The sequence below is a fragment of the Symphalangus syndactylus genome, chromosome 1 (genome assembly GCF_028878055.3).
Source record: "Symphalangus syndactylus isolate Jambi chromosome 1, NHGRI_mSymSyn1-v2.1_pri, whole genome shotgun sequence".
Taxonomy (NCBI): Eukaryota; Metazoa; Chordata; class Mammalia; order Primates; family Hylobatidae; genus Symphalangus; species Symphalangus syndactylus.
The window spans coordinates 73,536,392-73,548,812 of record NC_072423.2 but is presented as its reverse complement, the minus strand read 5'-3'; the positions used below and the strand labels follow the sequence as shown (position 1 = coordinate 73,548,812).

The 12,421-nt window shown below is 46.2% G+C and overlaps 1 protein-coding gene across 7 annotated transcripts in view; it reads right to left on the bottom strand.

Annotated features, from left to right (window-relative positions):
- The window catches only part of PTPRM (protein tyrosine phosphatase receptor type M), an 834,094-nt gene extending 825,115 nt beyond the window's left edge, over positions 1 to 8,979 (bottom strand). For 5 of the 7 annotated variants that reach the window (XM_055238011.2, XM_055238031.2, XM_055238021.2 and 2 more), the window contains exon 1: positions 8,392 to 8,979. In XM_055238011.2, the coding sequence (XP_055093986.1) occupies positions 8,392 to 8,464 (73 nt within the window). In that variant the 5' untranslated portion in view covers positions 8,465 to 8,979. The remainder of the gene's footprint in view (positions 1 to 8,391) is intronic. The other 2 variants (XM_055238049.2, XM_055238056.2) reach the window with 1 other exon arrangement.
- Positions 8,980 to 12,421: the final 3,442 nt, after the last annotated feature.

Here is a 12,421-nt window from a genome sequence, read left to right as displayed (position 1 = left end):
CACACTAATATGCACTGTTCTCATTATATGCAATAAATCTGCTTTCTGCATATTGAATAGAGAGATTAAAATGAATATTCACCCATCTGAAAAACTGATGCTCTATAAGCTTTTATGCTTTGCAGACCATAAAAAGTAAATGCTTTGCTTCTGCTTTGGCTAGTGCATGTTGAAATAAATCATTCTGTTAAACAGTGGCCTTTTCTTCAGAGGGAGATGCTAAAACCTTATCAGTTTTGACAAGTCTCTGACTCCTCTCCTTTCATTCATCTCTCCTGTATGTCCTGCAATCCTTGCTCTTTTAGCTTGCAAGGTCATTTCCAATCCCTGCTAGCCCCAGTTTCGAAAGAAAGCCACACAGCCGTCTTCAATCAGATCCTCCACCCTGCCCTGACTTCTAACCCAAAGCCCAACACTTGCATTTCATATAAAGTTTTTGATGACTCATTAGTCTTCTGAGTTTTAAACAGGAAAAATGGCTGAATCAGATTTCCAGGCAGATTTTCATGACTTCTTGAATTACATACCTAAACCCTCAGTGCTGTAGAAGTCACTCCTTGCAGACGTAAGAAAAGTACAGACAAGCCATGTCCTAAAGATGTTACACACCTACAGAGCCATCCACACCACTGCTTTTTCTGGTCTACTACAAGAAGGCCCCAAAGGTTAACATGAATCCTTTACTTAGTTGGCAAATATATACTACTTCTTCCAGTTTCACCACTACATGTAGATTAGCAGCAACATATGACACAACAGAAAAAGAAAAGAAAAAAATGAGTAAGACTGTAGCAGGTGAATCTAAAGTTGTCTCTGGATCAGTGCTGAATTTCAACAAACTACACTACAAGTAGCAGTGGAACTACAACTCCCACTAAAGAATTCAATTTTACAATAAAGAGTTAGAGATGCACACGTAAGCGGATGAAAGTCCACTCTCGTGCCTTTCTTTAACTGTCCAGGAAGCCATCTATAGATGGGGCTGGACCTTGCTTGGCTCAGGCATGTGGGTTAAGGGACACAGCTACACCTAGTGATCAGCTGCGGATCACAGCAGGAGCAACCGGCAGCAGGGAAGCACTCTTCAGCTGTTTCTCAGAAAGGCCGGCTACAAAGCGTTCAGGATCAATCTGTTAAAAGACATCATGATTGTTTTTATTTACCTGGAGTGTTAAATGACAGAGATGCAATGGTTGTCTTTGAGGGTTCATTGAAAAATTAGGCTCAATTTTAGGATACACATTGTCAGTACTTTAAATAAATGTCCAAGAAAAATCTTTATTATTTTTTTCTATTTTTTGAGATGGAGTCTCGCTCTGTTGCCCAGGCTGGAGTGCAGTGGCGCAATCTCAGCTCACTGCAAGCTCTGCCTCCCGGTTCACGCCATTCTCCTGCCTCAGCCTCCTGAGTAGCTGGAACTACAGGGGCCCGCCACCATGCCCGGCTAATTTTTTTGTATTTTTAGTAGAAACAGGGTTTCACCATGTTAGCCAGGATGGTCTTGGTCTCCTGACCTCGTGATCCACCTGCCTCCGCCTCCCAAAGTGCTGGGATTACAGGCGTGAGCCACCGCGCCTGGCCGAAAAACCTTTATTTTCTATTTAGAAGGTGAGTTTATTGCCAAAGGCAAAGTTTCACATTTCCACATTACAATTCCAAATCTTACATCTACTAACTTCCAGTTCTCTCCTGAGAAAGTCCCTGTTACTTTCCATTTTAGTAGATTTTGAAACTTTTAATAAATGAATAACTTCTCAAAGTGTGGTAACTATATCTTCTTTATCTTTGCCCATTACCATCCACAAAAGGGCCGTACAAATGTAAGTGCTCAACAAATATTTACTTGAATTAAATATTTCAATAAGAATTATTAATAAGCACTATTAAATATTCTAATAAGCACACTGGGCTACATGCTTATTATAACAAGCCAACAAATATCTCCTATACGAAATATCAACCCAGGGAAATTTCCAATGGCTAACCATTACAACAAAATTTAATTGTTACATTGTGGTAAGTAAAAACATTGGAAACTTTTTTATTCATTTGAGTTTTACAACTGGCTGGATTTAGTCTCTTCCCCAGTGTCTGGCCAGAGACAACACAATTACATCATCATGTTGGTAATACTGGCCGTATTAACCAAGAGGCTAAGCAGTGAATGAATGGACTAAGCAGTGGATGAATGATATTTTTACCCCCAGTTCTCTTTCAGCTCTTGTCAAGGGAGGCTGATAGGGCAGGCAGAAGATCTCAGTTCTTTTAGAACAAGGGTTCTCCAATTTCAGGTCACATCAGAATCCCATGGGGGGCTTGTTCTAACACAGATTGCTGGGCCTCATCCCCAGGGTTGCGGATTCAGGATCAGAGGGTTGCAAGTCTAACAACTTTCAATGTAATGCTGATGTTGCTCGCTCAAGGACAACACTTTAAAAACTCCTCTTTCAGGGCCAGGCATGGTAGCTCATGCCTGTAATCCCAGCACTTTGGGAGGCGGAAGCGGGAGGATCACCTGAGGTCAGGAGTTCAAGACTAGCCATGGCCAACATGGTGAAACCCCGTCTCTACTAAAAATACAAAAATTAGCCAGGCATGGTGGCAGGCGCCTATAATTCCACCTACTCGGGAGGCTGAGGCAGGAGAATCGCTTGAACTCGGGAGGCGGAGGCTGTAGTGAGCCAATATCGCTCAGTTGCACTCTAGCCTGGGGGACAAGAGAGAGACTTCGTCTCAAAAAAAAAAAACCTCTTCTTTCAGGACGTTTCTTCAACTGTGGCTACAAACCCTGACCACCCAGGGATGCTGGGGGACCTCCGTCGTGGACATCAGAATCACCACAGCTGGGCCCCAGGAAGCAGCCTTTGAAAGGAGGCCTCCAGATGCTCCCCGTGGACAGCAGAGAAGCACGGATTTAAACCTAGCTCACCATCAACACTGGTGCAGTTTCCCAGGCCCTCCCCAGAGCCACCTAACGTCACTGAGGCAGGATGTCACTGTGATCTACCTGCACAACTGCCACTCTTCATGGCCCTCCTTCAACTTTCCATGTGTTTCTCCTTCATAGCTAAGAGGGCACAAGGGGAGTGACCCTCCCTTGCTAAGATCTCTAGAGCTCGTCACATCCCACACCTGAGTACACAACACTTCTCTTCTCATCCTGTTTTTATCTTTTTCTCTCACATACTCCCAGCCCCTTAATTATGCCCTGGCCTTGCCAGCCGCCTCACCAATGATGAGGGCACTACAGACTAGGAAGCTTGGTGACTAAACCTTTCCTCCTCCCCACCCAAGGCAGCCCAACTTATTTTTCTCTGCTGGGTTTTTCAGAGCTACAGTGTCAACTCAGGCTTTCTGATGACTAAACTGAAAACCACCGCGGTATTTTAGGAAGCAAAAAAGCAACATCCTCTTATAATGCAAGATTTACATTATTTTGTACCTCTTTAGAATGTTTAATTTGTGAGTTGGAAAGACATTAATAATTAAACCTTCCCTCACTTATAAAATAAGCCTATTAACATGCATATTATATTCATAAAGATAGTAGGCACACTAAAAAGTGAAACTGTAGGAAAGTTGGTTTTCAAAGAGAAGAATCTCAGAATTAAAGTAAAATGCATGGTGGACATAACCCCTAAGAAAAATTTCACTGTTGAAAAGCATAAAACTCATTAAAATGCCTGATTCCCTAAATGAAAACTAAGCCTTGGGATATTTAGATAATACATGCTCATTCTAGAAAACTTAATGAAATCTAAAACAAAAATTGAAAGAAAACAATACTTAATCTAATACATAGTTCCTCTACTGTATACAGCCTCACAATTCCTAGAATATATTACAATCCTTAGAGAATTATGAAAAATTTAAATAAAGGTATTGACTTTTCCCGAACTGTCACAGAATTGCTTAAATTCTGAAACCAACTTTTACCAAAGGCTAGGCTATGCTTCATTTATAAAGAATTTATATAATCTGAAGACATAATTCAAATTACTTGTTCATTAAAGAAAATTCGTTTTGAATTACCAAAATTATATACACACTTATCCATATATCACTGTATGTCAATAGATTCTTTTCTTAAAATCTGTAAAAATAACCCTTTGAAAACATGAGAGACTAAAACCTATAATTTTGTAGATCGGAACAATTCATTATGCTCAAGCAATTCTTCTTTACATATACAGAACACTAAGAACGTTATAGTAATTTCTTAGCATATTTCTTTCATGCTTACTGATTTAAATTTGAAGTATTTTCATTATCAATTTTCAATCTAGTGAAAGCATCTTGAAAATGTAAAATGCTATGACTATAGTTATCTGAAAAAGAAAAAATAAACTTAACTGCTAAACAAATATATTACCACTCTTTGCAAAGGGTGCTTTAAAATTCTGTATTTTGAAAAAATTTCAGATTTATAGAAGACTTGCAAAAACAATACAAATTGTGCAAGTACACCCTTCACCCAGCTTCCCCCTAATGTTAACATCTTACATACACAGAGCAGAATTACCAAAGCTAAGAAATTAACATTGGTACCACACTACTAACTAAATTACAGGCTTTATTCAGATTTCTGCAGTTTTCCCACAAACATCCTTAAAATATTTTAAAAAATTAATTTCTCCACAAGAGTCCCAAATTCACAAGGTTATGTTAACATTTAATATATTTCAAATATTACTGTAGCTGAAACAAAGAGCTAAGTCTGTATTTCTATTATTGCAAACCAAAGCTTGCTTAGCAGAACTTAACACATCAAAACCATTATAAGGTAGAACTAAACACTTCATTGTATTATATATGTTGCAACTTGGCTTTTAAGAAATTGGGTCAAAGAGGAATAACTTGCCAACTCGTTGGCTTCTCACTATGCAAAAGAGAATTTCCAACAAAAGTAAAATGATTTAACTTTCTTTCTCATGTCTTACTTATATACCATCTTACCAGTTATTTTTAGTGAACACTAAAGGCCTAGAAGATATAAAGTGAACCTCCATTATTTTGCCTAACAAATTAGAAATGGTAACGATAAAAAACAATTTTTCAGCCCGAGCACGGTGGCTCATGTCTGTAATACCAGCACTTTGGGAGGCCAAGGCAGGCAGATCACAAGGTCAAGAGATTGAGACCATCCTGGCCAACATGGTGAAAACCCGTCTCTACTAAAAATACAAAAATTAGCTGGCGGTGGTGGTGGTGCGCATCTGTAGTCCCAGCTACTCGGGAGGCTGAGGCAGGAGAATCGCTTGAACCCGGGTGGCAGAGGTTGCAGTGAGCCGAGATCGTGCCACTGTACTCCAGCCCGGCGACAGAGCAAGATTCCATCTCGAAAAAAAAAACAAAAACAAAAACAAAAAAAAACCCACAATTTTGTAATGAAATGCATCATTATAGTAAGTAATGTCATCACAGGCCCAAATCCTAATACTTTTCCAGTAAGTTTAGCATTCTATTTCTGACGTCTGGTACACAAATCACATGTAGCCCAGCTCCAGAAATGGTTAATTAACAATCTTAACAATTCCAAACCCATTCCAAAAGAGGACAGGAGAGCACTGCAGAACGCAAAGGGCAGAGTGCCTTGTGTAGATGATATCTGAGTTATACAAAAACCCTTGACTGATTATATTTATAAACCCTCATGATTAGTCCATTGGCCTAAAGAGAACCCAGTGTGGAAAAGGCAAGCCAAGTCTAACTTTTAACAGTTACTTCTCTCTCTCCATTTTATTATATATTGGTCCATTCACACACAATTAGAATATGTGCAAATGATCAGGATTCTCATTAGTGATTTATTCAACAAATAGTAATGCCCGTGACATCTAAGGATCTATGAGAAATGTTTTGTGAGAAAGTCAGAAGAAAACGAAAATTGGTTTCGCCCTCAGGGAGCTTACAATCTAGCTCTTCTAGCTCTAAAATTTATTCCCATGTCAAGTCAAAAGCAGCCAATTACTACAATTTCTGGAAGAAACATAAAAAAGAAATGTGTCAATGCCACTCCTAGCATTCAGAATTAACTTCCTCAACATACAAAAACAAAAAACAAAACCCTGATTCACACCTGTACTACCTAAACGCAATATGGAGAGAAAAGTAATGAAGTGAAACATATCTGATCCTTGCATATATGAAATTTGCCAACTTCACTTTTCACTTTTTTTTTGAGACGGATTCTCACTCTGTCACCCAGGCTGGGGTGCAGTGGTGCAATCATAGCTCACTGCAACCTCGAACTCCTGGGCTCAAGCGATCCTCCTGCCTCTGCCTCTAGAGCAGCTGGGACTACAGGCACACGACACCACATCCAGCTAATCCAATTTCACATTTTTTAAAGTTCAATGTTTCTGAGGCATGGCTTGGATGCTGCCCTTTACTAACTAGCATGCCAGGATAACGCTGGCTTTCTAGATAGAAAAGAAAACACATTTCACTTAATGGTATGATAACTCAAACAAATAGATATATTTCTTCCAAATGAAAAATCAGGTTAAATTTTAGTAGAAGTCTATTTTGGCTTGACTGATCATTTACGTCAGCCTTAACAAGGACACGAGTCAGTACGACTGAGGCTGAAATCCTTTTTGGTGATGAGGAACCCATGGTTTAAATAAGCAATATAAATATTTGTTTCCACTCCCTTGTACACAATTTAAAAATCCATCCAAATGATATTTGACACAGCTTAACTTTAAACAAATCCCAAGCAGGGAGTTATGGATCTTAATAAAGAGAAAACCATCACTAGGGCTCTCATACTTGGCTTCTAATACTAATGAGTTACAAGCCTCTCAAATTGTACTCTATTATTCACTAATAAGAACACAGACCAAATTCTGCATCAGTTTTATAATCAGACGACAGTGCATCATTGTGTTAAATCCTCTGGAGCACCAGGCAGTTAGGGAAACACAAAACTTGGAGAAAGGATATTTCTGTATTGAAGTTGATGCTTTGGGTTTCAAAACCTACAAGTTCCACTCCTTCTCTGAGGCCAACTGTGATCAAGGGTCCTGCAGATCAGCAACACACAAGACACAACTAATGTGCCTGTGAGTCCAGAGCTCCAGCAGCCAATGGTCCTGGACCCCAAGAAAATAAAAAGATTTCCACGCACCGGAGTACCAAAGGTTTTTACTGCTTAAAATATGCTCTTTACTGTTTATGAAAGTCCCCTTCATTAAATTCTTAAAAAGCCCAACTTACTCATTCAACTCACTTGTTCCCAAACGCAGAGACCTATTTTGCAAAAACCAAGTTTAAGACCAAAGAGCAGGCTTTTTTAATTAAAACAAAAAGAAAGCCCAACGCCCCCACTGCATGTGGACCTTAATGAAACTAATCTAATAAACACTAGAAAGAAGGTGTGCAAATGGGCCAGCATTTGCGTCTATCCACCTGTGTCATCCAGGTAATAAAGGTGATCCTGGTTGTAAACCCCTGTGACAGGGTGCCAGGTTCGGCCCCACGCCGGACCCCGACTCCGATCCACAGATCCTCTCCGTGAGGGGTTCCTCTGGGCTTAGAACGCCCCCGCGCGCGTGCAGGCACACACGCGAACACACTCACAGGCCGCCAGTGTCTCTTCTTCCCACCTGGGACCCCCGGCAGCCGGGCTGGAGGAACAAGTTGCCGCTGGCCGCGGCGCTCCGCTAGGGGGCCGAGGGTGGGGAGGGGGAGCCCAGCGGGGCGCAGGGCAGTGGCTGCCAGGGCCTGGGGACCTGCCCGCTTCCCTCCGCGGCCGCCAAGCCCTACGGCTGGGACCGGCGAGGAACTCCCCCCGGCCTCTCCGCAGACGCTGCACGACCGCGGGGACCCACCAGGGTCGCCAGCCGCGCCGGGCAGGGGGCGACAGGGAGGGCAGGGCACCGGGAGATCGCCGCCGCCGGAGCAGCCGCCAGGTCCCGGCGATCGCTGCGGGCGCAGCCGAACACCGGTGGCCTGGGCCCGGCCGCTGCTCGGGGTCGGCGGGGACCGCGCAGCGCCTACGCCAGGCGGCCCGGCGGCTGCAACTGGGAACTTCAAGCAAAGTTTTCTGCTGTTCCTTTAGCAGCCGGCCAGGGACTCAGAGTGCAAGCCGCCCAACCTTCAGCACTAGCCCAGGCCGCGGAAGGACGGGGGCCGAGCTGGGAGTCCCGGTCGGGGAGCTCGCCCTTGGGGTCCGTCCGCTCCGCCCGCCCGAGGACTGGGCGTCTGCCAGCCCCACGGCCCCTCGCCCAGCGCCCGGCTCACAGGCATAAGCAGTGTCCGGCCCGCCGCGCCCCCCGCCCGGCCCCGACGCCAGCCTTAGGGCTCTACCACCAGGGAGCTGCCGGCGTCCCGGGCGTCCCGCGCCGGCCCCCGCACCTCGGGGGCGGCAGAGGCGGTCCAGCTTACCTGAGAACGTCTCACCCGCCGCAGTTAGCAAAAGTCCGGCCAAAGTCGCCAGGCAAGTCCCAAGTCTCCTCATGGTGCTGAGTGCGCGCCGGGCCGCTCCCCGGCGGCGGTGGGTGGGCGCGCGAGGGCGGAGGGGTCCGGGAGCTTTGGTTCCGAGGCAGCGAGGAGAGACGGGTAAACAGCAGAGCGCTAAGCCAAGCCCCCAAAGTGCCAACACTTGCAGAAGTCCGAACTCCAGCGGCTCCAGGGGCGCGGGCACAGGGTCCTGGGTCCTCCTCCCCTGTCCCTGGCACCACTCGGCGTCTGGCGCCGCTGTCAGAGGGAGCGGAGGGCGAGCCCGCGGAGCCAAAATCTTCCCTCGGTTCCGGTGGCTGAGCTCGCCGCCTCTCGCCTTCCCCTGCCCGGGACCCGGGACCCGAGCTGCCGGCCGTGGCCGTGGCGGTGGCCGTGGCCGTGGCCGCGCGCGTCCCGCCCGCCGCCTCTCCACAGGCAGCCCCAAGCCCAGCCCCGGGCGGCGGCGCGCCGATGACCGAGCCCGCGCCGGCTGCGCGCGGGGCTCTTGCTCCCCGACTGACTGGTGGTGCCCCGCAGGCCGGCTGAAGGGAGCGCTCACGTCACGGCCGCCCGGCGCCGCCGCGGCCCGCTAGAGGGCGTGAGCGCCCGCGCCCCGCCGGCCCGCGCCCGAGCGCCTCCCGGAGCTCGGCTGGGGGAGTCCCCGCGGCCACCGCCACTACCGCCGCCGAGGCTGGCGTCAGCCGCGCGGGGAGGAGCGGACAGCGGGCTCCCCCCGCCCACCTCCTCGCCCCGGCCGCGTCTTCTATTTTGGTAGCTGGCTCTGGGGAGGGTGACTGTGGAAGAGGCTGCGCCGCCGCCAGAAGTTTGTCCCGGGTCACGAGCCGCGAGTAGTTTGTGAGCGCGGCCGGGCGGGACCAGCGGCCTGCGACCCCGCGGGCGCGGCCGGGCGGCTTCGAGCCTGGCGCCGGACGGCGATGTCACCGCACAGGGCCAGCTGCACCCGGAGTCGCCGGGCCTGCGCTGCTCGGCGGCTGCGGGAAAAGCGAGCCAGGCGATCGCAAAGGTTCCGGAGGGCTGCGAGCTTCTCTGCGCCGCGGGCGGAGCGAAGTTGGCGGGCGCCGGGAGATGGCGCGGGAGCCGGGAGCGCCGAGCCCCGCGATCGCCAGCCCGCTCCCGACCGGGCCTGCGGGGTACACGCCGCTGGCCCGGAACACTGGCGCCCGGGAAGCAGGGCGCGCTTCTGCTGTTCTGCCTCCTCATCATGCCTCGGTGTCCCGTGTGGGCCCGAAGCGAGCCGCAGGCAGTACACGGAAGGCGGTGGTCACACCAGAACCAGGGTTTGGACATAAACCGTGATTTCTGTATCTGGTGCAAAGTGCTGAGAAACGGGAGAAAGAGAAGTGGGGAGTGAATCAAGTAATGTCTTGAAATATTTTAGTTTTACGATTTTGGGTCTGAGTGAATAAAAAAACCTTACAATGCTTCAGCAAAAAATAAATTTTTTATTTTAATTGTAAATTTTTTTGTAAGTGAGCCTTCTCTCTTCCAGAGAATAAGCACATTGAGCCAGCACCAACCAGACAGCTGTAAGCTCCTGGCCTAGCTAACTGAACTCAATAGAAGGCTTGGGAAGAGGTTAAATTAGGAACCAAAGTAACTGAGTGACAGGGTTCTAGCAATGATTCTGACTGGAAGGCAAACCGGTGATACAGAGGCACCCAGGAGTTCTCCTGCACTTTTTCCACAAGAGGGGTCCTCTGCTCAGTGCTCACTGGTTTCTAGTGCTTATAAACACGTAAAAAATAAATGGATTCCACACTCATCTTGACCCTGTTCGCCAATGTACACCAGAACCAAGAAAGATAGAGCTGTCATCCTCCCAAGGCAAATTTGGAGACTAGAAGACTTTGGCCTTTAGTGTAGCAACCAACACTCCTCTTACTTCAGGAAGCCCATTTACTAGATACTTACCAGACCTGCTCTTTAGAAGCCTCTATATTAATCATTTACTTGTTACTATGAGCTTACATTGTCCTGCCACTTCTCCCGACTATATGCTTATGGAACCTTATCTTTAATTGTGAAATGAACATTGAAATATCAGAAAGGAAGCAATGTCTTCAAGATCAGCAAGTGAGGATGGTCAAATCTGCAACCCGGGCTTTCCATTTTGATGTACTTGTGTTCTATGCTGCAGTTCAAGTTTGCTTTTTTAAAAAAACAAAAATAGTAATAGACTTTCCAATGGAGTTTTTCTGCTAGTGGGAGGACAGAGGTGGAAGCTAGGGGGATAAAAGTTGATCTAATCACTTTGCTTCAGAGTAACTTCTTTAAATTAAGTGAAGTTAATATTAGGGTAGGATTTCATTTGCAAAGTACTTTATTCTTTCAGCAAATATCTACTGAGTTAATACCGTATGTCAGGCACTGTGCTAAGTACTGGAGGTTGTCTTAGGCTGGGCTCCATCAGAAACAGACCTGGAGGTTAGGATTTAACTATAAGTGGTTTTGAATTGGGGAAGTGATCCCAGAAAGCACTATAAGGAAGGTGAGACAGCAAGACAGAGAAAAAAAAAAAAAAAAAAGGCAGACATCGATATGGGATGTGTCAATAAGCAGGTTACCACTGTGGGCAAGGGAAACTCAATCCCCCGGTGGGGGGATGATGAAGAGCGGGATGGAAGAGGAAGGGGCCACACTACGGACCTGCCACTCAGGCAGTAGACAGAAATCCCTGCCAGTACTCCAACTGCTGCTGCCACAGGACTCCCCTTGTTAACCTCTACAAACCCTGTCCCTTCCGCTTGTTACTTAAAGCTTAGTGGGAGGGTCTGTAAATTTCAATTACCCCTGTTCTCTGTCTTTACAATGTTAAGTTGACTCTACCCTTTGCAGCCTTCCATCCACATTTCAAAGGGTGGTGGGATTTTTGCCAGCAGCTTCTGCCCTCTCAATTCATGACAACTATTGTTAGTTTACTCCCTCTTACAGGTAACTGGTCAGAGCAGCCTTTGAGCCTAAATGGAAGTCCTCTGCTGAAATCAATGGATTGGACTTCTTCCAAGGAAGGGATGCTGTAGGAATCCTCCCAGTGGGACATTTGCTTTGACTTGTTTTTTCAGCAGTAGAGATTTAGTTTTAACCACATTTCACTCCTGACTTACTGGGGACAATAGTGACATTTGCAGAATGGCTGCTCAGAGTTAGGGGTGCTGTCAGGCCAGCCCCTGACATTGGTAGGCTTGGGCAAGAGTACAAATGCATAGCCACTTACCACATGCCTAATATTTCAAAGTTATTAATCAAGCTGGCAAACTACTATATATATTCCTACCTTGACACATACAACAATCAAATTGAAAGATCTACAGATTTTATATGACAAAAAGCAAAATATCAGCAACTGAATTATGCATATCTGCTAGACATTATACATATCTAGATTTTCTTTGATAGGCTATATGGATAAGTAATAAAATAAAGATACATGATTCATATATATTTATTCTATAAAATTGACATTTCTCTTTAGTAGAATCGCTGTGTTGTTCTAATCGAGATTTTCACTTAATTTGTGTTACATTGACAGCAGTGATTGAAAGCTTTGCTGTTCTGTATGGTAGCACCTAACAGCATTTCAGGTGTTCTGTTCCTCAGTGGCACTAGCTACATTTCAAATGCTCAGTAGCTTCATGTGGCTAGAGCTACATGGAGAGAAAACAAGTCCATCATCATAGAAAGCGCTATTGAACAACATTGATCTAAAAAATTCATCTATTCAGGCCCCATGTGGTGGCTCACACCTGTAATCCCAGCAACTGAAGAGGCAGAGGCCAGAGGATCACTTGAGGCCAGGATTTCTAGACCAGCTTGGACAACATGGCAAGATCCTGTCACTACAAAACAATTTTTTAAATAGTCAAACATGGTGGCTTATCCCTGTAGTCCCACCTACTCAGGAGGCTGAGGCTGGAGAACATTTGAGTCTAGGAGATTGAGGTTGCAATGAGCTGTG